Source organism: Mesoplodon bidens (assembly GCF_964165515.1).
Source record: "Mesoplodon bidens genome assembly, chromosome: 2".
NCBI lineage: Eukaryota > Metazoa > Chordata > Mammalia > Artiodactyla > Ziphiidae > Mesoplodon > Mesoplodon bidens.
The window spans coordinates 151,982,868-152,009,018 of NC_138177.1; the positions used below are offsets into that span (position 1 = coordinate 151,982,868).

At 44.3% G+C, this 26,151-nt stretch overlaps 2 protein-coding genes across 7 annotated transcripts in view; both read right to left on the reverse strand.

Moving 5' to 3' along the window:
- Positions 1-13: 13 nt before the first annotated feature.
- PPIH (peptidylprolyl isomerase H) lies at positions 14-21,590 on the reverse strand. Of its 6 annotated transcripts, none has more exons than XM_081224405.1 (10): positions 21,436-21,589; positions 21,020-21,084; positions 20,687-20,710; positions 20,368-20,412; positions 20,119-20,161; positions 15,651-15,743; positions 12,323-12,410; positions 11,787-11,827; positions 10,895-10,984; positions 14-1,855 (listed from the first exon to the last, which is right to left on the reverse strand). In XM_081224405.1, exons 1-9 carry the CDS (start codon positions 21,499-21,501, stop codon positions 10,916-10,918), a joined length of 534 nt encoding a protein of 177 aa, XP_081080531.1. In that variant the 5' UTR covers positions 21,502-21,589; the 3' UTR covers positions 14-1,855; positions 10,895-10,915. The 6 variants fall into 6 exon arrangements, with proteins under 6 accessions (XP_081080531.1, XP_081080530.1, XP_081080534.1 ...); XM_081224404.1 differs by lacking the exon at positions 14-1,855 and adding an exon at positions 3,889-4,087 and having other exon boundaries at positions 21,436-21,586; XM_081224406.1 differs by lacking the exon at positions 14-1,855 and adding an exon at positions 4,095-7,371.
- A 3,839-nt stretch (positions 21,591-25,429) lies between these two features.
- CCDC30 (coiled-coil domain containing 30) overlaps positions 25,430-26,151 on the reverse strand; it is a 145,735-nt gene continuing 145,013 nt past the window's right edge. The window contains exons 15-16 of the mRNA XM_081225815.1: positions 26,011-26,078; positions 25,430-25,759 (exon numbers count right to left, since the gene is read on the reverse strand). Of these exons, the coding sequence (XP_081081941.1) occupies positions 25,582-25,759; positions 26,011-26,078 (246 nt within the window). The 3' untranslated portion in view covers positions 25,430-25,581. The remainder of the gene's footprint in view (positions 25,760-26,010; positions 26,079-26,151) is intronic.

Consider the following 26,151-nt stretch of genomic DNA (forward strand, 5'->3'; position numbering starts at 1 on the left):
GACCTGCCTCCCGATCTATCATACCAGGCACAGGAGGACTGTCTTGAGTATTCACGTCTTTTCGTATTGGCCACAAATCAGATTTAATTTCACCTCACGTTTATTGAGCACGCTAGGCATTTTTCGTGCATTTTATTCTTACAACGGCCATGTGAAATAGGGATTACTATGCACGTTTCACAAACGATTTGTAATTGAGGCTGCCGCATGATGTAGATGAAGTCGTCCACCTTAGTTCGTTCTTTATTAAGCGTCTACTATCTGCTGGGTATGGACAAGTGCGCCAGTTGCTGCCTTCTTAAATTCAGTCTAAGGATAAAGGCAGAAATTTAAACATGCAACACACCCAACACTCCAGCGCTGCAAATGCACAAAGCATTTTGGGAGTGGCGGTGGGAAGAAGGTTTAGTGCAGACTCCAAGCACATGGAGGTTTATGCAAAGGCGTAGGAGGCAAGAAGAGATGGGGTCTGGGGCAAATACAACTAAAGTAGTCCAATAAGACCAGAATGAAGACATTTGGGTTATAGAGGTAGGCAGGGTTAAATTAGGAACACTTTATCTGAAACTTAACCTAAGGGCAATAGTGAGAAGGGTAATTTTAGAATTGAAAGTAGGGAATGGCACTTTTTTCTTTAATGGCTAGAGAATAGTGAATGGGCTGCAGAGGGGGCAAAAATGAAAGTAGGGAGACCAGCTAGGAGGCTAGTGCAGTAGTCCTTACCCCATCGGTATCATCTAGGCCTGTCAATTCCACCCCTTAAAGGCCTCCCTGAATCAGTCCTAAAAAAATTCTCTAAACGCCAATCCAGAGTTTCTTCCTTCCTACTGCTGCTACTTTAGTGTAGGCCATCATCATCCATTGCTCAGAGCAGGAGTACGCACTTTTTCTATAGGGGCCAGATAGTGTTTTAAGCTGTGCGGGCCAGATTCTCAACTACTCAAATTTAGAGCCTGAAAGTAACCACAGACAGTCAGTAAACAAGTGCATCTGTGTTCCAAAAAAATGTAATTTATGGACACTGAAATTTGAATTTCATGCAATTTTTATGTCACAAAATATTCTTTAGATTTTTCAACTATTTAAACCCCCCCCCAACTATTTAAACATTTAAAAATCATTCTTATTCTTAGCTCATGAACCACTGAAAAATAGGGAGTGACACCTGGCCTGCCAACCCCTGGCTTAGAGCACTGCTGCGGCCTCCTAGCCAGTGTCTCTACCTTTCTTACTCTAATATTCCCCATCACAATATCCAGTGTTCTTTTGAAAACACCCATCTGATTATGACACTGTCTTACTTAAAATCTTTTAGTGACTACACCACCCACAGGATTGTCCAGATTCCTTAATGTGGTTGGCAGGACCCTGCATGACCTCTAAACTTACTTCCCATTCTGTCACATTCCCTGTCCAACCTTCCACGTGACCTTTTAGCCACTGCTTCCTTTGAGCTATCACATACTATTCCCTCTACTTATAACATTCTTCCTTTCTCCCTTCTCCTTTGCCTGCTTAACTCTTCATCCTCTAGGTTTTGCCTCAGATGTTACTAGGTTAGGAGACCCTCTCCTAACACACTGTACTGCACTCATTATATCTTCCCTGCCAGACTATGAGTTCCTGAGGCATCTAGCATAGTCCCTGACACACGATATCTTAATTAATGTGTCAAGTGAATGATGTGATGTAGAAAATGGATTGGAGAAGAAGGTACTGGCAACAGAGAGGTCATCTGGGCAGCAGCAGCAGTAATCCAGGTGAAAAAGGTCTGCGGCAGCAACAGTGTGTAGGGAGAGAAGTAGGTGGATCCCAGAGCTGCTGTTCATCTGTTCCAGCTCCAGGTGACTTTTGACTGTTAAAAAGAAAATATTTCCTCAAAGGCAATTCTGCCAACACTTAGGACATTTAAAAGTGTGCCCCATAGGCTTGAGAGCTTTTCCCCAAAGTGGAGTTACAAAGACACTTAGAATAATGGCAGAAGCACCTCTGAGAATAAGTAACTTTCCTTATGTAACTGCTTTGAAGGGATGGCTTCTCAAGCAGAAATATAAATTCTGTAATATTTGCCTTTAAAATGTTTCTTAAAAGTATCACTACTTACTCATCCAATTACTTCACTAAACTCTCTCTTCATGCTCAGTGAACATGAAGATGAGTGATTTAAGAAACTAGTTTCCTTGTAGCCCCCTCTCTGCCACTGCAGAGATGGTACTGAAGCACTGGAGGAGCAACAGTTCATGTCAAAATCCATCTCATGTTCCAAGGTGGGAGCTCCCCAAGCCATGGTTCTGCTAGTCCCCCTGCCACCCTAAGAGCCCAGTGTGGTGACCACAGCTCCAGTGTCTACCTTTAAGTGATGTGAAAGGCAAGTGGTTTCATTCCAAGAATCTCCTCTGCAAAACTTTCACCTTGTCCCCATCTCTAACAGACTCTGGGCCCCCAAACATAGTTGCCTTTTCCTAGAAAGCCCTCCCCACCCTTATCTCCTGGCTAATTCCAACCCATCTGTCAATACTTACCTCCAATGTTGCCTCTTCCTCTCACCCCCAGTCTTCCCCCTCTGCTCCCATAGCATCTCATACATACCACTATTATTCACACAACAAGTATTTATTGAACACTTACTGGCTACTAGGTGCTGGAGACGGCAGTGAAAAACAAACAAAAATGACCAAATTTCCTGTCCTCTTAAGGGCTCACATTCTAACACTCACCACACTGAATCCAAACCATGCCCACCCCCTGTCACAAACACAGGCCACATCTTACTCATCTTTACAGCTCCAGTGCCCGGGACAGAAACTGGCAAAGAATGCAGGTGCCAAGTGTAACTGAATTCAACTGAATGGCCCATCATAAGAACGTCAGCTCAGGATCCCAGCTGCTCATCCTCCTTCCCCTCTCTTTATAATTCTACCCTGTTTAGTGACTTGAAGATTTCTCCTCCACTAGATCACAACCCTTTCTTCCCCGTGTGCCCTGAATCCCATTTACTTAGACAGTTGCAAGTATCCAAACTATAGGGCCCTTGTATATCTCACCACCTTTCTTGTCCCCCAGTACACTGAAATGGCACTTTTAGCCTGGTTCTATTTTATCACAGAATTCAGCTCTCTGCTACTCTGCTGCTGCAGTAGCCTGCTGCTAGTAGTTATGAGTCATCCCTGCCATGAGCCAGGAGAAAGTAGGAACACGATAACATAGAAACTGCCTCATGAAAGGAATACCAGGGAACTCCCTTTACCTCCTGAACATTATACTCAATGGGATCTTTTTATCTTTTATGTTTTTATGTTATCCTTTTATTTCCTTTCAAAACAAACATCTTCCAACGCACGTTACTGTCTACACGTTACCCTCATCTCCATTCTCTTGTTTGACCCTTTCGTCAATGCTATGAAGTAGTAGTATTATCCCCATATTACAGATGAGGAAACCGAGGCTCTGAATGGGGAAGTGAACATCTCAAAACCTCAACCGTTTAAAAAATGACTTCGGATTCAAACCCAGATTTTTAACTATTAATAAATGATTTCCACTTCATCATGATCAAGATGCATTGTACCAAATGGTCTCCCATCCAAAAATATCCCAAGCTAGTGACCCTTCACCCACAGGCTCTAGAACTAACCAAAATGAACCTACTGGGAACATAAGGCCCTGGGGCTTTGCCTTCTTTGCCCCATCAGCTTGAACCTAAAAGGGGACTGCTACCAGTGCTTGTAAATCTGAGGCATCAACTCTACATATCAAGGGCCTGGCTCTGGCCCATGCTGGCCTCTGGGGAGAGTCAGTACTCCTAGCTGGAGCTAAGGAGTGAGGAAACAGGGCTATCACTACAACCATTTAAAAAGAACACAACACACGGTTAAAAAAAAAAAAAAAAAAAAAAAAAACAACTTTATTTACAGTTGAAAACTTAAACACAAAATCTTGGCTTCTGAGTCTGTGATACTTCCAAGGTCTTTTGATCAAATGGGGCAGCAGCAGGCAGGGAAGCAAACACAGGGGCCAAATCCAGCTTATCTTACTCAAGAGCATCACCCCGAGCAAGGGAAGGCCTGCAATGGCAGGTGTGGAGGGTCTGTGAGAGATGGAAGAGAGAAGCAGCTCAGAGGAACGGGGAGGGGACAGTCCATGAGAGAAAACACTCGCAGCTCTCCTCTACACCCCGAACCCTCCTTTCCCCAAAGAGCAGCCCACTTTGATTCCTGCCTCAGGCCAGACCTCTGGTGCCCCACAGCAGAGTTGAGAGGTGTGTTACACAGAACCAAGAAAGAAACTAATATTTACGGCCAATACACTGTCTCCTTTATTATTTACCCTTCACAACTCTGTGTAGTATATATTATTTATAATTAAGCAAAGGGAAAAACTAGGGTTCCAAGGAGTTTAATGGCCTGACAGTGATGGGGCTTCCTGGTCTACTTGGCTCCGAAGCCTGTGTGCTTTCTGCCAGACCTTGATGGCTCTCTGTGGAGCTCTAGAACAAAGAGCAATCCTTTTCCTTGATTGGTCCCAGGGTTATAAAGAAAGGAAACTCCACACCCTCTGTTTATGGCCTTGGAGTTAGCTGTCCTAAAAGAACAGGGTGAGTACACTCAGTTACTACTGTTCCCCTCCCCCCAAACATGGCCACACCCCTCTTCCTCCAGAGCACAGTGGATCCTGGCATCATACCGCAGGCTCAGACAGAAGTTTAATCCTGGGCCCTCAAGCAGAATGTACAAAAATGTATAAGTGCACTTTATAAGTTGCATGGTGCTCCGGGACCTAAGCTCTATCACTGACCAGGCACTGTGTTAGTCAGCATGGTCCCTGCCTCAAGGAGTTCTCAGTCTAGAGAAAACCAGACCAACATATTCATGATACACTGTGGTAAATGCTGTAATAGAGAGATGAACCAAGCACTGTGGGTGCACCCAGGAGGGGACCAGGGAATGATTCACAAACTGATGTTAGCTACATGCTCCTGGGAAGGGCTGGGAGGAACTAGGATTGTTTGAAACTACATATATACAGTATGTATTTCTATTATAAAATACATGCCCAGTGTAGAAAATTCAAGCATATACAGGACAATATAAACTGAAAAGAAAGTCTCTTTGCTATCTCTACTCTGCAGAGGTAACCATTACTACCAGCCAGCTATCTATCACTACAGTAATTTCTGAAAGAGTAATTCAAAATAAATAGCACCATGTTTATATAATGTACTACATCTTGACTTTGTCCCTTAATTTACCTTAGAAATCTGCCAACACAGACAGATCTACCTCTTTCTTTTTAAGGCTATATAGTATTCGATGGACGTGATGTATCTCTCTGTGTGTAAGGCCTGGTTACAGGGCAGGGAGCTTTGCCTTTGTACTGGAGGGACTGGAATGGAGCCATTCTCCCCTCCCCGCCCTTTTTAGCTGGCAGGGCTTCTGACTTTCAGGGCAGGGAACAGTGTCACACATCCAGCAGGCATGCAAATATTTGCTGCCACATCTCTGGTGCTCCCTAGACGGATATTTTCATGTGGAACCTCTTTGCTCTGGCCTGGATGGCTGCAGTGGACACCTCACTGGCCTCCAGCCTATCCTCCACACTGCTGCTAGAATCATCTTCTGAGTAAGTAAAGTCAATTACAGTGTTCTCCTGCTCAAAATCCTTCAGTGGCTCCTACTGGCCTGGTTCTTTTTGGAGGGTCAGGCTACCCTTTGGAATCTCAGGAGCATGATGGACTCTCACCCTAGGGGGGAAAGATGTAGGCACTGCCTGAAGCTCACCCCCATCCTCAGGTTAACATATGAATACCTCAGCCTGCACTGGATCTCACAGCTGACCCTGGCCTGCTCTAGCCTCGCCTCTTACACTTTGCTTTTCATATCTTCCTGCTTTGGCTATATTGAATTATTTGCAGTTTCCCTTACACTCCCTACTGTTTCCTGCTTGGTGTCTTTGCTCATGCTATTCCCTCTGCCTGGAATGCCCTCCCCAGTTTTAGCTACCCTGACAAACTCCATTCTTTCATTCACTCAGCTGAAACATCTCTTCTGCGGTCTTCCCAAACACTCCAGGCAGACACAGGCATTCACTTTCCTTCCTTTGTCTTAAAACCTCCAGTTCAGTGCTTTACTGTACTGTAATTGTCAGTTTCCCCAAGAGACTGTGAGTCCCTTTAAGGCGGGAACTGGGCTTTCCAAGTTTGTTGCCTCATCTGCAGTGTGGGACCTATCTTAATTAATGAAAGACCAGCCCACGTGCCACCGATGTGTCTTTCAGAATCTTCCTCTACAGGAATGTATCACATCTACAGGAAATTCCAGATTGGGGGACAGGATTTCCTAAACCTCAGTCATTCCAACAGCAGTGTCACAGCTCTTACCATATCCACCATCCACAGGTACAATTAATTTTTAACCTACTGACTATTTGAACTCAAGTAACACCTCATTGTAAGCTATAATACCTGTCAAATCAGGTGCTGTATAATTATATTTTTTCCTAAGAGACAAATGTTAAAAAACATTCAACCAGCACCACCTAAAGCAGGGTTACCCACATTTCTCTGATAAGAAGCATCTGAAGCAACATAGCATCCTGGATCCTACCTCAAATTCACTCAGACTCTTCAGGGGGGGATCTGGGAATTAGTAGGTTTAACAAGTGCCCCTATGTGATTCTCATCTTCAGGGAAATTTAGGAAACAATGAACTAAAGAAAGATCTCTGCTGCTTGGTAGTACCAGGCCTGGGGATCACAGGGAGATTAGCAGGGCTGTCAGAGCTCACAGCCACTCTTTTCCAAGAGACTCTCAGGTTTTCAAAACAGAGGTTCCACGCCCCCCCCCCACCCCCCCCCCCCATGCAGTTGTAAGTAGCCAAGAACCCAGTTCAGACTGGGTAGGAGAATCCTGAGGCCCAAAGTTCGTCTATGTATACCTAATCAAATTCAACGTAAAAAGCTTTCACAGGACCCACTGAGATAAAACCGAGGTTACTACACCTAGAGTTGTACAGAAAACTTCACTTTCACTAAAACCAAAGTCAGGACCTAAGGTAAAGCACAAAAGAAGTTGTGGAAGGAAGTTCTTCATAGGAAGGAAGTTCTTCATAGGGAGGTACAGTTGATCAAGTGACTTCACCTATCTTCCGTCTCCTTCCTATCTTCTATTTCCAGTGACTAGGCACAGGCCTTAAATGCAAGATTAGGCGATCTCTTGATTTGAATGCAGTAGATTCCTGCTGGACCAATGCCACCAAGAGATTATCTCCTCCTGGGTCTTTTCTGATTGGAATATGGTGGGTTCTCAATTAAAAGACAGACTGTTATTCCCCTGTAGCCTTGCCACTCCAAGTCAGCATCAGCATCACCTGAGAGCTGGTTAGAAATGCAAAATCTTAAGTTGCATCCAGACCCACTGAATCAGAACCAGCACTTTAACAAGATCTCCTGGTGATTCATGTGTACATTAAAGTTTGAGAAATACTGCCTAGTAGGACTTAAAAACATCATCTACACTGGCTGTCAAACATTACTCTGCCCTCAAACAACCTGAGGGATCTGAAATACTCCTTTAGAAATCAGAGATGCTTGTAACTTCACAGCTGGGAACAAACATGATGGAATGATACCATAATCCCAAATCTTTTACTTACTTTCCTTACTTTTCCTTACTTTCTCCCAAATCAATTACTCAGAAACCCAAAGTGGGGAACCCATCTGTGGAATGCCTTAAGGTCAGACTGCCACCTAGATTCCCTAACACCTTAAAACCTATGAGTTTCTAACTTGGTAAAGTTAAATGAGATAATTAAAGTAAGGTTCTTAGCTCAGAATTTGAGCATAAGAAATATTCAATAAGTGATATAACTGCTTTTACTGTATTGTCTCTAAATATAAGCTATGAAAGATTTAATTCTGAGCAAGTCAAGGTTAGAAGACTAAATTGGAGGTACCACATGTGGCTCTTTAAATTTAACTAAAATTAAATAAAAGTAAAAATTCAGTCCCTCAGTCACACCAGTCACATTTTTCTAGTGCTCAACAGTCACATGTAGCTGGAAGCTACCATAATGGACAGCACAGATACAGAACATTTCCACCATCACAGAAAGGAATGCCTACTGGAAAGTTCTGGTCTAGAGGGCCTCTGGAGCATCAAATGTCCTCCATGGAATTTGTTCTGCTTGGGGTTGTAGGCTAAAAGGAAGGGCTTATGGGGGCAAATGTTTACGTGACCTTTGCTAATAGCGGGTGAGGAGAGGAAGGCTGATGATCGCCCACCCTCAGAAAACAAACTCCTAACATGTATTTCTAGTAACTTTCTGTAAGGGTCTCAGAAAAATAGAGAAAAGGCCCTAAACATAAAAGGATTTCTAACTTTTATTGTTTTTGTGATCTTCTGTCCTCTGGTGGTGATCAGTGGTCAGTCTTTAGAAGGAAAAGGACTTATGAGCTCAACTTTAGTTCAGCCAAGAAACGAGTAGGAGAGGGAATGGCCAGCAGTGAGGGCAGGGGGAAAGCACGTTGAGCCTGGGGCCCCCAGTACTGGCAGAAAAGAAAGCTCAGAGTGTCAACTAGGCCTGAGAAGGGAGCATTTGGCTGAACAAGAGAGTCCACGTGAGCTTCCAGCACACACTTGTGCATTCCTGCCCTGGCATTTGCTCACACCAGTTCCCTGCCTAAAATGCCTGACATTCTCCCTCTCTATTAACTCATGTAATAAATTTTAACTGAATGCCTGTAAGTGCCAGATGCTGTGAACACAAAGTAAGTCACAGATGGAGGTATACACATTCATTAAGATGGTCTGGTATTTGACTAGATCTCCATTTGAAAAAAAAGGCAGAGTCCAGAAAAATAAATTCTAGATAATTTTGTAAGTATACAAATAAAACTATAGAAACATTCGAAAAAATACAGAAGGCATTATGATTGAGGTAGTAAGGACCTTCTTAAACAAGATAAAACACAACACAAGGGAAAAGATTAAAAATTTTGATCTCATCAAAGTTTAGAACTTCCGTTTAACAAAGGATATCACCAAAGATAAGAAACCTACTGCCAGTTTTTTCTTAAAATATATTCTAGACAAAATGGTCAAAACATGTAAAGAACTAAGACTCAGAATGTATAATTATTCAAATCATTAAGAGAAAGGTAAAATAAAATATTTGCTACAAACATAGCATATTATATCAGTTTTGTTTTGTTTAAATAAAACATAGTTTTACATGAATGGAGGAGGAAAAGTCTTCCAGACATAAGATCAAATGGAAATAAAGTGATGAACAAACAGTATGATGCCACTTAGGAAAAACAAAACCTCCCAAGGGCTTCCCTGGTGGCGCAGTGGTTGCGAGTCCGCCTGCCGATGAGGGGACACGGGTTCGTGCCCTGGTCCGGGAAGATCCCCCCACATGCTGCGGAGCGGCTGGGCCTGTAAGCCATGGCCGTTGAGCCTGTGTGTCCAGAGCCTGTGCTCCGCAACGGGAAGAGCCCACAACAGTGAGAGGCCCGCATACAGCAAAAAAAAAAAAAAAAACTCCCAAAATTAGATGGGCAAAGAAAAGGCCCTATGGACATACATCAAACTGATGAACAAGTTACCTGTGAGGAGAGCAGTGGGATGGGGATGTGGATGCGGGTGAGCTGTTAAGGGGAGGGCCTTAACTGTTTTCTGGGAGAATTTTCATACCTCATTTTAGGAGATGATGTTGCTTTCATAACTAAAAATAAACAACCAAATGAAATATGTGAACCTGGATTGGATTTCTTTTTTTAGAGCTAAAAAAAGTTACTTTGTGGACAACTGGGGAAGTTTGAGCATGTACAATAGACAATACTATTGTGATTATGCAGGACGCTCTTATGTTTAGGAGTCGCTTGCTGAAGTATTCTGGGGTAAAGTGTCAAGAAGTCCTCAACTTCCAGATGGAAAAGAAATGAAGAAAGGGAAAGGAAGGAAAGAAGGAAGAGGAGCAGGAGAGGAATGGAAATGGGAGGAGAGGGAAGAAGGGAAAGAAACAAATGTCAAAGTAAAATGATAAAACATGAATGTTAAACATTGGCGAATCTAGGTGAAAGGTGAAAAGGTATTCAATGTACTACTTTTCCAACTTTTCTGCAGGTTTGAAAATTTAAAAAAAAAAGAAAAAAAGAAAAGAAAGGCAAAGCACTACCACCCTTTACCTAGCTGGAAGTGATCAATTTCTTCCTTGAACTCCTATTAATCCTTAACAACATCACTAATATTACTAGTGATCACCTCTGAGAATGTGTTTTATTCTCCATAAGCTCCTAAAGGGTGGAGGCACCTTTCAATTCTTTCCCCCATCCCCATGCTCAGCATGATGCCCAGCACAGAGCAGGCAGTGAGTAACAAGTCCGGGTAGGAAGTGAGTCTATGTAGGCTGAGAAATGTGTCACATTCACCTATGAGGCTGGCAAATACAAAGCCAGGGGCTGGAACTGCAGCGTCAGTTCTGACGAGAGGCATGATAGGGGTGTCTCCTGGCTGCCCAGGCTTGTCCCAGAAGGGAGTGACCCAGGGATGGAGCCAGGTCTTCCTAGCGGGACTACTAAATGGAACTAGAGTCTAAGAGTGCTGTCAGAAAGTGCCTGATGGTTTTCAGGTTGATACTTTGTAAACTATAAAGTGTTAGAAAAGTAAAGCGTCCTACCAACCCTTTCTCTTTTGATGCTTACGGTGACCCGAGGAGATACGTATTATCACCATATGGCAGATGAGAAAACAGGCTCAAGAAAGGGAAGTGACTTCTCCCAGGACAGGCAGAGAGGAAATGGGCTCAATCCCGTGTCTTCAGGTCTAAAGTTCTTTCCACTAGACCATGCTGCCTTCTCTGGGGTGCTGACTCCTGCTCAAGAAGGACACACTTACCTGATTCAGTCTTCCTCTGGACTACATCTCTCCACACTGTGAGATCACCACAGGCAGCTTGGGTTTATTGTTGGGGCCTGTGGGAACGTTCTAGGAGAGAAAGCACAGTGGTGACTCCTCCACTCAGACACTCCCCCACCACACACTTACTGATGCCCGCAGGCCACTAGGCTAAGGACTGAGAGCCTAACAGGCTGATCTGACAACAGTCTGTAGCCTAGCAGACGGGGGGAGAACATAATACATATCAAAGAGAAAATGTACAACATTCAGAAAACATCAAACCCATGACATGTAACTATGCAGTAAGTCATAAGAGAGAGTTGTATACAGGGTGAGGAAGCAACTAAACTGCTGCTTGCACAGGCCAGGGAAGGATTCTCATAACAGGGGATATTTGAGCTGGGCCCAGAAGGATGGATGGGATCCCACCAGGAGGAAAAGAAGGGAGAACACCTCGGTAGAGGAAACAGCCTGAGCAAAGACTTGAGGGCAGGAAGGAGCAAGAGGCAGGGACGTGTATGTGTGTTCAGAGGAGGGCTCGTAGCCTGACGGGACTAGAATGTGGAAGTGGCAGTGGCAGAAGGGGTCGTGGAGAGGGAGGCAGGGACCCGATCATGAAGGACCTTGAGTATAATGCTGAGGAGGATTTTCTCAACTAGATGGAGGAGACACCAGAGGCCAAAGCTCAGGAGGCACCGCACCGGAGAGGCTGAGGGCCCAGAACACTTGGCAGGTACATGATCTCTCCTCCCTCTCCTCCTCCCTGAAACTGGAGGAGTGAAGCCTGGGCCTAGCCAGAGCCCCACTCATGGTCCTCCAGCTCCTCGACACTAGTGCAGTAGTACTAGGCCAGAATAGCTGAGAAACAGGAGATCAAAACAGGACTCACCTCAATCTTTCTCATCACCAGAAGTCCATCAATGATTTTTCCTGGGGGAAGAGTATGAGCTAGACTTTATTACTCCCGTTTGCACAGTACTTTCCAGCCTCCAAGGCCCATTCTCAGCCATTATCTCATTTGATCCTCAGACTCACATCAGAAAATTAATATTCAGTGGAAGTGAAATGTTGCCCAAGGTCACAGGTGGCAAGTAGCAGAGTTAGGGCTCAAAACTAGGTCTGAGCAATTGCAAAGCTCCACTATACCATGCTGCCTCTGTGTGGTATTTCTTAAGTGCTACCATCCCCCCTCAGACACACCTATCGCCCAGGTGGTTACTCACTACATCAGATGGCCCCTTCGTCTCCCCCTCTAGCTCTCTAACCGCAAATCCTCCCCACCTCCCGTGGCTTCCACCTTTCCTACTACTACCCAGGGCAGTTACACCTGACGAGCACTCTTGGTACAAGAGTCAGGGGACCAGTGCCATAAGAAGTTCCACTCTGGGTGAATTGGGCTTGGACTAGGACAGGAATAGGACTCACCAAATACCACGTGCTTCCCATCTAGCCAATCACACTTAGAGCAGGTGATGAAAAACTGGCAGCCATTGGTACTGGGACCACTGTTTGCCTGATGGAAACCAAATATATTTGCAGTGAGTTTTCCTGGCCATGTTAGCCAAAGGACAAAACTCCGAAAAGAGCCTGTAGCCCTGAGTCCTCCATGCTTTCTTTCAGCAAACCTGACTGAGCATCTACTATGAGCTAACACCCAAGGATACAGAGAGGAACGGAATACAGAGAGGAACAGAATACACAATTTCTGCCCTCAAGGAGGGCAGAAATTGCCCTCCTATGGTGTGAATTTTTATAATGGGAACAATTGATTATAGAACCAGATTTGCTGTATTTAGTCCAAAACCAGTAATAACTGGATTACACTTACAAATTAGGTACCAGCTGAGAAAAAGCCTGTTGCCTGTGCCATAAGCTACTTAGTCTGAATGACTCTGTACTGTCCCTTAAGAATGGTAAAAAGAAAATTTAAGGGGCAAGAAGCTGCTATGCTAGAAAAAAAGACTACATTTTATCAATGACATTTGTTTTTTTACAGCTACACCCCAAATCCTTTATTATTGAATTTTATCGGTAAAAGTTTTTTAAATCAAGAATCTCAAATTCTTCAGCCATATCCCTTCCCTTTTCCTCCCTTGAAATTGTCTTTATATCATTATATTTCACAATACATTATAAAAGAACAGTCTATAATTACAACGCAAAGCCATCAGCAAACCCACATCACGTTTCAGCAGCACTGCCTTACCACAATGTCTGTGTGACTATGTGAGTATTTCAATGCATACTTACGTTATTTTGGAAAAAAGTTAATGGAAAATGGAAAACAGAAAGAACTAGTACTATTAAGAGCACAGGTCTCATCAAAGTAATACTACAGAGGCAACACTGGAAATCATTAGATAGGTCACCAGCCTTAACTGGATGCTTAATGGAATTAAATTGGTTGAGCCTGTGTTAAACACTGAAGGAATAAAAATGTATATGAAATACATTAAAGACATTGTCTAGGGGTAAGCTCTAATTAGGGATGTCACATTATACTTTAGAAATTCCCCATGTGAGATGAGGCTATTTGGGGTTTTCGTACATGCATGCAGGAACATCTCACATATGAAAGCAAGGGACAGCCTGAGCGAGTCAGAATAGACCTACCCTCTGGAATGAGGGTAGACTCCTCAGTGGTCCCAATTCTTCCTTCCTTCCTCCCTCCCTCCCTTCTTTCTGTTTCTTCTATCTATCTATCTATCTATCTATCTATCTTGCTGCTCAATGTATAAACACTTACTAGCAAGCAGGCGTGAAAACAGTCAGACAACACGTGTTTTTAGCTCAGGGAACTCTCTGCCCTTAGCCACTCACTTATCCATTCTTCCAGGCAGGATAGCTTACTGGTTTAAGGAAGAAGCTCTGGAGCCAGATGACTGAGCTTGAATCCCAGCTCCATCACTGACTGGGACCTAGATTAGCCACATAACCTCTCTGTGCCTCGGTCTCCTCATTTGTACCTATCTCAAAGGAATAACGAGAGAAGTAAAATGAATTAATGCACATAAAGTGTTGTTGAGTATGTGCTCAACATCAGCCTTTGTTCTGATTATCTTTCAGTCATTCATCAGTATCTGCTCAGCACCTTGCTATATCAGGTATTAAGGCTTGGAGATCAATGAGACTCAGTCCCTGCCCTTGAGGAATGCATGGTTTAGTGGAGGATGGAAGCAAAAACAATTATGCTACCAGATGTGTGACAACACAACTTAACCAGTGTCAGCCTGAAGGGAGCAGAGACCAAGGCTTCCTTCCATCTTCTGACTCCTCCCCAGATGCTAACGTAGTGGCATGCAGTCCTCATGGCGATGATCCAAGCCCACTTAAGCCACTTCTGCACTCTTTACCCATGCTTGCCCAGCCTCACTTCCCTAAAAGAGACTTGTGCACTCTTTGTTATGCTAGGCTCACCCAATTATTATGGCAGCCTCCTAACTGGCTTCTCTGCCCTACCCTCTCCACTCCTGTCTTCCATTCACACTGCAGCCAGGGTCTTTGTTTTAAAACACCAAGGTGATCAGCCCTGCCAAAAAAGTGCATGGCTCTTCATATCCTATAAAATAAGGTCCACATACCTCATCCTTATTCTGGCATTTAAAGCCCTACACCCACCTGCCTCTCGGGTGGTCTCTACTAGTCATTCCCTCCCCATGCACATCACTTTCCTCACTTTCTGTCCCTTGCCCATGCCACCCTGCTATTTCATGGTCACACATCTTTTGTCTAGGCCGTTTGCTTGACTTGAAATGCCACCTGGTAGAGAACTTCTTTGGATCCTTGCAGCATTTACTCTCATTCCTTGGGGCCCTCACAGTACTTTTACATACACTGAGGTACCCTCCCCTTATTACACCGATGGCATGAATTATACTATACTGGACCCATCATTCTGCATGTGCGATTCCCCCGCTAGATGTTAAATGTCACGAGGCCAGGGATCAGGCCTGTATCCTCATGCCTTACCATGAGGCCTGAAACAGTGTATGTCAACAATCTTTATTTGATGAATGGCTGAGTAGATGAGTGGAAGAGTGGGCAAACAGGACAGAGAATGTGTGCATGTAAATATTGGGTCTGGGGGAGAGAGACTTGGGGCACTGACAGAAGGAAATGGGTGATGACAGGAGGGAGGGAGAGGCTTGAAGAATGAAAGAGAAGCAAGGTGAGAGGGGTAAGGGGAAATGAGGAGGGGTGAATAAGGGCAAGTGAAGGGGGAGCGAGTGGGGGTGTGTAGATGAGGGGCTGAAGGAGGTGGGCAGGGGGATGGTCAAAGGGGAATGAGATGGGTGAGTGGGGTTATAAATGGGAAGGAAGGGTACTGGGATGGGGAAGGAGGAGTGCTGAGTGAGCTGAAAGGGGTGACCAGCCAGAAGGCAGTGTAAACGAATGGGTGTTGTGAGAGTTCTGGTGAGTGGTGTGATAGGGGCGTGAACACTGGGTCTTGAAAGCACAGCTGGCTACATTCTAAGCAGCAAGGCTGAGTGCCCAACCACATGTTCTGGCTCAAACAAAGTAAGAAAACACACAACAGATTTCAATTTTGGCTCCCCAGCCTGCTAGTGGATCCAGCCCAACAAAATCAAACCAGATTGAGGAAAGAGGTGAGCAGTACAGAGGTGAATCCTGGGTCAAGCAAGGGAAGGAAAGCATTTGCTTCCATCCCAAGAGACAGCACTGGGCCTCAAGAGTGACCCAGAAGTCAGCTGGCTATAAATCTAGCCCAAAGCCTTGACTGGTCCCAACTTACCATGGAAAGCAAGCCTGGAGCTGAGTGTCTAAGCTTAAAATTTTCATCTGCAAATGGCCCCCGGTAGATACTGGCGACTCCAGTACCATCTCCCTGAGCAGAGAGAAGAGAAGTGTTAGCAACTTGTGAGCACTGGCGCCTAGAGCCCAGAGGAAGCAGTTGTTGCACTCCAAGCCTCACTGCTTTAAAGTCCTCTTACTCTTGAAGGTCACTTTGGGAGCCACACCTCTCTGACCCTATCTTGCAATCAAAGCAAGCCCCATCCAAGGAACGTGAAGCCCACAACCTGGTCAGGGCATCTCATGGGCTGGAAAAAAAACAACAGGTCACAGCTGGACCTCTAGAAAGATAGGCTAAGACACAAGCAAAGCAGAGGACAGCAGTACAGTGATCACATATATAATCGATGCCTCGATGCCCTTCCCAAAGACTCTCATGCCTGCAGTCATATAAGAGAATCTAGTTAACTGTCTATGGCTCCACTCCCCCAACTATGCAGGTGGGTGGGCTCTTGGAAGTGTAATCTATACAACAGGATACTACCCTCCTGGTCAAAGTTGAAGTCAGGGGAGGTCCAGGGGAGGATGCCTAACTCATGCAGGGCCAACTAGAGTTCCTTCTCTGGGAAACATGAAGTAGAATAGCTGCTCTCGAGGTTGAACTTGTATCATGTAAACCTGGAAGCTGGAGATAACTATCTTCTTCAAGGTGGACTGGAGAAGAAAAAGAGAATGCAACACATGTGTAGAGAGTGCTAGAGAAACAGAGAGAAGGGACTCATTGGCTCTGTGGCTCTCTAGTTCCTAGATCTATTTCTTCCTCTGGGTTCCAGGAAACACCTTGTCATAAATCCCCAATTTATGCTTAAACTAGCTCTAGTTGTGTTATCTCTTTGTTCTTCCAGTAACTCTGTGTGTAAGCATTATCATCTTCCCCATTTTTCAGGTGAGCAAACTTAAGTCAGGGTAATAAAGCAACTTGACCAAGGCCATATTTGCAGTACCTTAAATAGAATCCCTGGGGTTTAAAGGTACTATAGAGAGAGTGCCAAAAGACCAATCTCTCCCAGCCAGTTAGTAAAGAAAAAGAATATTAGGACTTCCCTCGTGGCGCAGTGATTAAGAATCCGCCTGCCAGTGCAGGGGACACGGGTTCAAGCCCTGGTCCGGGAAGATCCCACATGCCGCGGAGCAACTAAGCCTGTGCGCCACAATTGAGCCTGTGCTCTAGAGCCCGTGAGCCACAGCTACTGAGCCCACGCGTTACAACTACTGAAGCCTGTGCACCTAGAGCCCGTGCTCTGCAACAAGAGAAGTCACTGCAATGAGAAGGCCACACACTGCAATGAAGAGTAGCCCCCGCTCACCACAACTAGAGGAGAGTAGCCCCCACTAGCCTCAGCTAGAGAAAGCCCGCATACAGCAATGAAGACCCAACGCAGTAAAAAAAAAAAAAAAAAAAAAAAAAAAAAAATTGGGTACATGATGGAATGTGGAAACACTGACCTAGTGTAGAATCAAGGGGCCCTTACTGGAGCAAAGACTACTAAAGGGAATTAACATAAGCCAAGGAAGAAAAGAAAACTCTCAAATTCAAATCGTTATTTGACTAAAAATTATTGGGACCTTCCTGGTAACGCAGCGGTTAAGAATCCGCCTGTCAGTGCAGGGGACATGGGTTCGAGCCCTGGTCCGGAAAGATTCCACATGCCGTGAAGCGACTAAGCCCGTGCACCACAACTACTGAGCCCACGTGCCACAACTACTGAAGCCTGTGCACCTAGAGCCCGTGCTCCGCAACAAGAGAAGCCACCGCAGTGAGAAGCCTGCGCACCACAATGAAGAGTAGCCCCTGCTCGCTGCAACTAGAGAAAGCCCGCATGCAGCAACGAAGACCCAACGCACCCAATAAATAAATAAATAAATAATAAATTTATTTGAAAAAATTATCAATAAAGGCAAGCTCTGTATAGTGGAAAGACTGGATTTGAGTTTCAGTTCTATCATTATTGAGCTGGGGAAGTCACTTCCTATCTCTGAGCCCCAGTTTCCTCAACTATCAAGTGAGGATGCAATCACCTACTCCTTATACCGTTGCCATAAAGATCCAATCAGTGTCTATGAGAAAAGTGTTCTGCAATCCATACAGCCCTATGTAAACGTAAGCTACTATACCTTTAACTCCACATAAATATATACATACATACACACAGAAGGAAAACATGTTCATTTCCAATTTCCCAATAAACCTAGAGAACAAAAGAGTTACCACATCATTCTCTATATAATCATACTATCTATTGCACTCCAGAAGCCACAGTAGGGAAAATGACAAAATGAATTGTAGGGCAAACAAGAGAAAGCAACTTAAATCTTCAATAACAGTGGGTTGATCAAACAGATTCATTGTCTATTCATAACGGAACATTAGGTAACTATTAGAAAGATTGTTTTGGAAGAAGACAATAACAAGGGAAAACGCAGACAATTATCAAGCACAAAAAAGTTAAAACACACATATGATCTTAAGTCTGTTAAAAATAATATTTGACACACATATATATGCAATGATAAGACAGGCAGCTTTAAACTAAAATGCCAAGAGTATATTCCTTGGGAGGTGAGATTCCTTGAGAGATGATTTATTTTCATTTTTGTACTTTTCTTTTGCAATCAGAAAAAAACCAGAAACAAATATTATTAAAACAAACAAATATTCTTGGTCCAACTTTAGAAGGTCTCAAATCCTGCTTCTTCTGCCTCTTGCTCATTCCATTTTTTCTGCCCTAAGGGTAGCTCTGAGTAATTGCTTCTCTCTGACACTCAGCCTTCTGGCTAACCAACTACTATCTAACCCTGGGGCTATCAGCTAGTGATCAAATGTGCCTGGCAAAGATTCTGGCAATGACCCATAAGAAGCTGGTCCTGTCCCTGCTAAGACAATATGGCAATATAGGAGCCTATGGGAAGAAAGGAAAGAAGGCAGAGAATAGCTTCTCAGCCCTCTTACCAGCCAATAAAAAAGTATATGGTCACCCCAAGCCCTTCTATGATCAGTTGTGACCAGGTGTTGCAAACTCAAATGCCTACAGGGGCAGATGACATAAATAAGGGAAGCAAATGGTTTAATAATAAGGACACACACCGTGCTAAAGGGAGCAGTTGCTTGACTCCAACCAACTGCTGCTGCATGAGAAACTCAGGCCTCATGTACCCCTACTTTCCATATGTTAAAGAGAACACTTTTTGGTTAAAATCTCCCAGTTTTGCACCATCAAACAGATAAAACAAAACACATATGTTTTTGATTCAGCCCCAAATTTGCCACTTTGTAAACTTACCTAGATAAGAAAGAGAGATCTTAAAAAACTCCCCAGAGTCAAACTAAATTTACATATAAAGGAGAAAGAAAGTCTCCTAAATCCCAGAAAACAGCATCATGACTAACCAAATGATATTAATAAGAAAGGTCATGCACAGAAGTGGGTGGGTAAGGAGACAAGTGGGCTTAAGAAAGCATAAATGTGGTTTATTCAGCACCTTCCAAGGTTGGAGGAAGCGCAGGAGGCTTGATATGAGGATACATACAGTCTCGTCACAATAAAGTCATGCTTAGCAGTGAAGGATTAGTTCATTGGGCTCTCCCAGTGAATAGGGAAAACATCCTTCCAGAACTCTCTTGCTCTGATTCCTTTCCCACTAATGAACTTCTGATTAAAAATAACACTCAGGGGTTTCCCTGGTGGCGCAGTGGTTGAGAATCTGCCTGCTAATGCAGGGGACACGGGTTCGAGCCCTGGTCTGGGAGGATCCCACATGCCGCGGAGCAACTAGGCCCGTGAGCCACAACTACTGAGCCTGCGCGTCTGGAGCCTGTGCTCCGCAACAAGAGAGGCCGCGATAGTGAGAGGCCCGCGCACCGCGATGGAGCATGACCCCCGTTTGCCACAACTAGAGAAAGCCCTCGCACAGAAACGAAGACCCAACACAGCAAAAATAAATAAATTAATTAATAAACTCCTACCCCCAACATCTTAAAAAAAACAACAAAAACACTCAGCTTTCCAGAAGTGGACTGGAAAATGGGGCATAAGCATTTAGCTCACTGGAAAGGGACTTAACAACCATTTAGAAAAAACAAATTGCATCCGATTTCTAGCTAAATTCTATGTGACCAATTAATTTGGGTCTGTCATGGATCATCTACTGGTATGCTGGGAAAGTTCACTTTCTGGCCCTAAAAGGCTGAGATTTGGAAGTCAGTGACTCAAAGTGCTGATATCTGTCATCTAGTGATGCAATGAGTAGTAGCCATCGAAGGACATTCCCATCCCCACCCTCTCCCCCATCAAACTTGGCCATTGTTCTCAAGCCTTAAGACTGGGTCCCTGAAGTAAAAACAGCAGCGGCTGCAATAACAACAAAAAACCAAACATATAAGTCCTTAATAGGCAAGGAACAATACTTACATTAACAAAATCTCCACCCTGAATCATGAAATCTTTTATGACCCTGAAACAGAGAACAAAGCATACTGAGAGAAGATTCTGTAGTTTAGAATAACATTGATTTCAAAATATAATGTTTATCACTTTGGCTTTTAATAAGTCTTCAAATCAGTTGCTGAGTTCACAAAAACATCCCTTCTCAAGATCTAAGAATTATCCTCCATTTTGTTTTCCTAAAAGCCCCCCAGTATGGCTTGCCAAAGGCCTTACCTGTGGAAGGTGCTCCCTTTGTATCCTATTGGAACCCCATCTTTTCTATAACCAAAAAGAAAGAGACTTGGAATGATGACAGGTAATCATAGGCCTTTCCAGTTTACCACACACCTGAACCAAAGAGACTCTCCTAAAGATGGTCAGAGAAGAGAGATAAAGAAGACAAATGAACTGAGGATAGACCCGTGGGGGATTACCTTCTATTACTGTCACCAGCAATCATTCAAGGCCTGCCGGTGGTTCCCCAATACCTTCACTGCAGCCCCAGGACACCCCTCAGGAGAAAGCAGAGAACTCAACCACGTCTGAGACTGACCTGAATTCTCCAGTGCAGAACTGCCTGAAAGGGAAAGGAGTGAATGATTCAGTCACCATGGCATCACAGTTGTGAGCGCTCCTAACCTCGGAGGGGAGGGCACAGGCATCGGCGCTAGCAAGCCCACCTACAGGCTAGTCAGATGTCCAGACAATCAGGCATACAGATTAACAACATAAATTGACACGGGAACAGTCAAGACTATTCAGAGCGATACCCAGAGGAATCAGATCTCAAGGGCAGTGAGTGGACGGACAGAGGCAGGCAGACGATTCCAGACTGTGGCCCAGCTTCTGGTTTAGTTAATCCAGCAAAGCTGGAACATCTCCTTACCTAAAATTCTCGGCCGTCTTAGGCACAACGTCTGCAAAGAGCTCGATCTTCATGCGGCCAACTTCCTGCAACCGGCGGGAGACGGTCAGAAAGCCCAGTCCAAGCCCGTGAAGGCCTCACCGAGCAGGGAACCCTCCCTCCCACATGCCGCTTGGTCTCTCCCACTTCCGCCTCCATAGCTTACGCTAGTTTTCCACCCAGTCCCTCCGCAAGCGGGGCGCCACGACGGGCAAGACTCCTCCTCTTCCTCCTTCCTCCCTTCCTCCCCAAGCCCGCCCCGCGGATCGGTAGGTTCTGGTCCAATTTCACTTTCTGGCTTTCCGAGTCCGTTACCCCTGGTGAGGGGATGAAATCTGCCTGTCAGACCCCGTGCACTTTCCCTTCGGCGGTGGGCTGGGTGGCTGTCAGGACCTCACCTGGCCGCCAATGCTGACATCAAAAAACACCACGGGATTGACAGGGCTTGAATTTGCCACCGCCATGGCTCCGACCCGGAAGCAGAAGTCGGGAGCGCGGGGTTCCGGCGAACCTAGTCCCTGCTCGGAGGGTCTCGGCTCCGGCGCAGGCGCAGGAAAAGCCGACCGAGGCCAGGCCCCGCCCCCGGAAGTTCTCCACCTCCAGCGTCAAACTGGGCGCTGCGTGGGTGGCCAGCGCCTCCTTCCTTACAGACCACCCGTACGTCAGCCAGCTGTTAGCTCACCTGACTCTCCCTGGGTGCTGAGCCGGGAGGAAAAACTCGGCATTTTTTGCTCAAGGTCAACGGACATCCTGCTCACTGGCTACACTAAGTGCAGTACAAATTATTCTCGCTCAGGCTAGGGAGCTTGCACTAGGCAGTCTTCAGGGTCCATATCAGCCTTTGAAATTAAGACCTGTGTGAACCGTCATACGTGCGGTTTTCTACCCCTGTCCACTAGTGTGGAGCCCCACGGAAGCAAGAACTGTGTTCATCTTCAGCGCTTAGAACAGCCTGGCATATCAGGCTTGTTCAGTAAATACTCAGCACTTCCTTGAAGTCAGGACGCTAGGATTTTACTTCCAGTTCTGACACAGGCTTCCGCTTTCGTCACCTCCAAATCATTTACCGCAGAGCAGCTAGAGCTTTTAAAATAAATCTGCTTATAAATCACTCCTGGTTCCCCGTATTTAGCATAAAATCCAGTTTCTTACATAAAAGGCCTGCCTTACATTATCTGGCCGCCACCTTCTTCGGACTCCGGCCTTCTGTTCCTCGAGGTCATGGAGTTGCCATACTCTCTTTAGGGCCTTGGTACTAGCTGTTAGCTGTCTTTAATATTCTTCTAGATCTTAATGGGGATGGGGAGTGGTCTTGTAGCTCAGGTCTCAGCTCAGATATCACTCAGGACCATTGCACCCAATCTAAAGTAGCCCTCCATCACACTTTCAGATACATTACTGGTTTATTTTCTTCATGCCATTCACCATCCAAAATTTTATGGTTTCCCCACTTCACCTGCAGCCTCACACACATTTAACTCCATGAAAATGAAACCGAGTCCCCCTAAACCTGGTTCCTCTGACAAGCTTATGAATAACCTAGCCAAACCTTTATTCCCTTTCTTGTCCACCTGTTTCCATGAAGACGGAGGAGTACCAAAGAAAAGGCGGGACCGAAACTGAGCAGAACCCTGCAGGACACTCCCGTGTACAAAACCCTTTCCGTGTACCCCGTTTCTTGTTTGTAGAAAAGGGCTTCAGCCTCCTAGACCTTCCCTGAGTTACAAAGAGCAGATTCAAGCAGATACTAATTAAGGAAGTGAGGGAATGCAGAAACAAAGGAAAAGCAGTCAAAAAGTTATAGTTCAATCACTTTGCTGCACACCTGAAACTAACACAACTTTGTTAATCAACTACACTCCAATAAAATTTTTTAAAAATTACAGTTCAGTGATAAAACAGAGTCCTAGTTCCTTCTCATGGGATATACATAACAATCTGACACAGAAATTTTGAGCTCTGTAGGAACTAAGGCCCCCCACCTAGGTGGAGGATGGTAACTACCTTCTGAGACTCCAGACTGGTGGGAACTAGAAGGTTGAGGATTGAAATTCCTGGAACACCACCCTGTTACCTCACCACCAACCAATCGGAAGAAAGTCATACACCCTGAAGCCATCACCCCAAAAGATGCCTTTAAAAACTCTTCCCTGAAAACCATTGGGGAGTTCAGGTCTTTTGAGCAGGAGCCGCCCATTCTCCTTGCTTGGCCTGTTGCAATAAGCCTTCCTCTGCTCCAAATTCCAATGTTTGTTTGTCCTTACTGTGCTTCGGGCACATGGACTTGGGTTCAATGACAAAAACCGAGACTCTCCTTGCCTGTCTTCACAGGTGTGCCCACTATTGAATAGCACACAGTAGGGATTCAATAAATAGATTCAATGAATCCAGTGAATTGAATGAATTGGGTAAGGCTTAGATTCAATATCACAGCTGTTATTTTCTATATCCTTTGACCATCCTTTCTAGTTCAGTGGTCTGAGGAAGCAAGGATTACACATAAAAATTCAGTGTGTCTCAACTTAAGAGGTCTTTTAAAAATTTTCTGGTTACTTTCTCTCTCCCCTTGGTCTCCCTCTCTACCTCCGACTGAAGGTGAAGAAGAAAGAGGAGGAGAATAAGGAAGGAAGGGAAGGAGCAGCAGAAATCATGCTTCAGTATAGTTTTATACCAACTATTTAGAATAATTTTTTAAAAATAGATAATATCCAATGCTGATGAGGTTGTGGAAAAACTAGTACACTCAAACTGCTAGTGAAAATAAATAATGATGTCTAGTATTTGTTAAGCTTTTACTATGCTAAATACATGCTTCATTTCATTTGGTCCTCACAGCTCTATGGGATAGGAACTACCATTGCTCCCATTTTATGGATTAAGAAATTGAGGCTTAAAGAGTTCAACTATAGAAACTGTATGTTGACACAATCTTTTTTTAAAGTAATTCAACAAGTGACATATCAAAACTATTAACATTTATATCTTTAGCCCAGTGATGCTGATCTTGTAAATGTGTTTTATGGAGTACTCAAGAGAAGAAAAGAGCTACATCTACAAACACTTTCATCACAGCATAATCTTAAATAGTAAAAAAGTAGAAACAAAGGTCAAACAACAAGAGAATTTATAGGACAACAACATGATAGAATACCATGTGGCTTTTAAAAATTTTTATTTATTTATTTTTATTTATTTATTTTTGGCTGCACTGGGTCTTTGTTACTGTGCGTGGGCTTTCTCTAGTTGCAGCGAGCAGGGGCTACTCTTCGTTGTGGTGCGCAGGCTTCTCATTGCGGTGTCTTCTCTTATTGTGGAGCAGAGGCTTTAGGCACACGGGCTTCAGTAGTTGCAGCACGCAGGCTCAGTAGTTGTGGCTCACGGGCTGTAGAGTGCAGGCTCAGTAGTTATGGCACACGGGCTTAGTTGCTCCGTGGCATGTGGGATCTTCCCAGACCAGGGCTCGAACCCATGTCCCCTGCATTGGCAGGTGGATTCTTTTTTTTTTTTTTTTTTGTGGTACGCGGGCCTCTCACTGTTGTGGCCTCTCCCATTGCGGAGCACAGCCTCCGGACGCGCAGGCTCAGTGGCCATGGCTCATGGGCCCAGCCGCTCCGCGGCATGTGGGATCTTCCTGGACTGGGGCACGAACCCGTGTCCCCTGCATCGGCAGGTGGACTCTCAACCACTGTGCCACCGAGAAAGCCCTGGCAGGTGGATTCTTAACCACTGTGCCACCAGGGAAGCCCTATCACGTGGCTTTTGAAAGAATAATTATGAAGACTGTTTAAACATGGGAAAATGTTTTATGAAATATTAAATTTAAAATCAGACTATGAAAATGAATATACAATATGATAACCATTTAAAATATATACATTTGAATAAGAACCAGAAAAGAATAAATGAAAAGAGTTGTGTTAAGAATGTGGGCTTTATAGGTTTTTTTTTTCTCAAATATTTGCTTTAACGTGATTACACTGTTTTTACTTTTAAATTAAAAAATAAATAAGAAAATACCCATGAAAATAAGAATAGAAAGAATGCTGAATTAGCTGTATATGTGCTCTACTGAACAAAAACCTAATTAGGGACTTCCTGGTGGTCCAGTGGTTAAGACTTTGCCTTCCAGTGCAGGGGGCATGGGTTCAATCCCTGGTTGGGGAGGTAAGATCCCACATGCTTTGGGGCCAAAAAACTAAATCATAAAAAACAGAAGCAATATTGTAAAAAATTCAATAAAGACTTTAAAAAAATGGTCCACATCAAAAAAAATCTTTAACAAAACCCTAATCAAACCATTGAACTTAAGTCATGACATTGATCAATACAAGGCATTTGAGGATACCAAACAAACTTGAGAACTCCATTATTAGAACAGGTTTAATGAATTTATTAGCAATTTTGAAGACTCCTGGTTGACGTCCAGTGAGGATCTGTCATGACTCTTCTCCACGTCATGCTCCACCTTCACGCCCAAGCTTTAAGTTAGCAGCTTTGATCAGTCTAGTTTTAGACACCAGTGATTTTATAGTTCTGACTTGGCCTTATTCTTGGATGCGATGTATTTCTTTCAGAGAAGCCACGTTTATGTATCCAGCTTCAGAATTCTGTGAACACGAAAGAGACTCGAGGGACTTGGGGTTTACCGTTGCTTCTTCTGACCTATGTTCTTCAGTTTCTTGAAGACTTCCAGCTGACTCTACCAAATCCGTTCCTGAAAAACTAAGAATGGCCATGTGTGAGGACTTTGTATAGACAGGATCTCTCGGCAGCACTTTGGGGTTACAGAGTTAAGGCATCAATAGAATTTCAACTTTTGTAGGATCTTAGTTCCCCCTTGGCAGTGAAAGTGCAGAGTCCTAACCACTGGACCACCAGGAAAGTCCCTGCTATGCTTTCTCAAGCCAGCAACTAGAACTAGCTAGGCAGCGATAACTCTCTGGCATGTGGATGACTGTCTTGATTTTACTCACCTGGAGTTTGGTAAGGGCACAATTTTATTCAATACTTCAAATTCAGGGATGTCATTAATTGTTGTTTCCTAAAAGAAAAGAAAGGATGAATATTAAAAAATTATAATGATAAACCATTGGCGATACGATCCTAGAACTTAT

Bases quoted from the DNA above. Each gene is read 5' to 3' on its own strand.
- PPIH (XM_081224405.1), bottom strand. From the start codon at position 21,501: ATGGCGGTGGCAAATTCAAGCCCTGTCAATCCCGTGGTGTTTTTTGAT. The intron at 21,085-21,435 runs GTGAGGTCCTGA...CGCCGGTTGCAG, and splicing joins ATGTCAGCATTGGCGGCCAG to GAAGTTGGCCGCATGAAGAT. The intron at 10,985-11,786 runs GTGAGTCCTGTT...TTTCTCTCCTAG, and splicing joins TGGTGATGAGAAAGATTGAG to AACGTTCCCACAGGCCCCAA.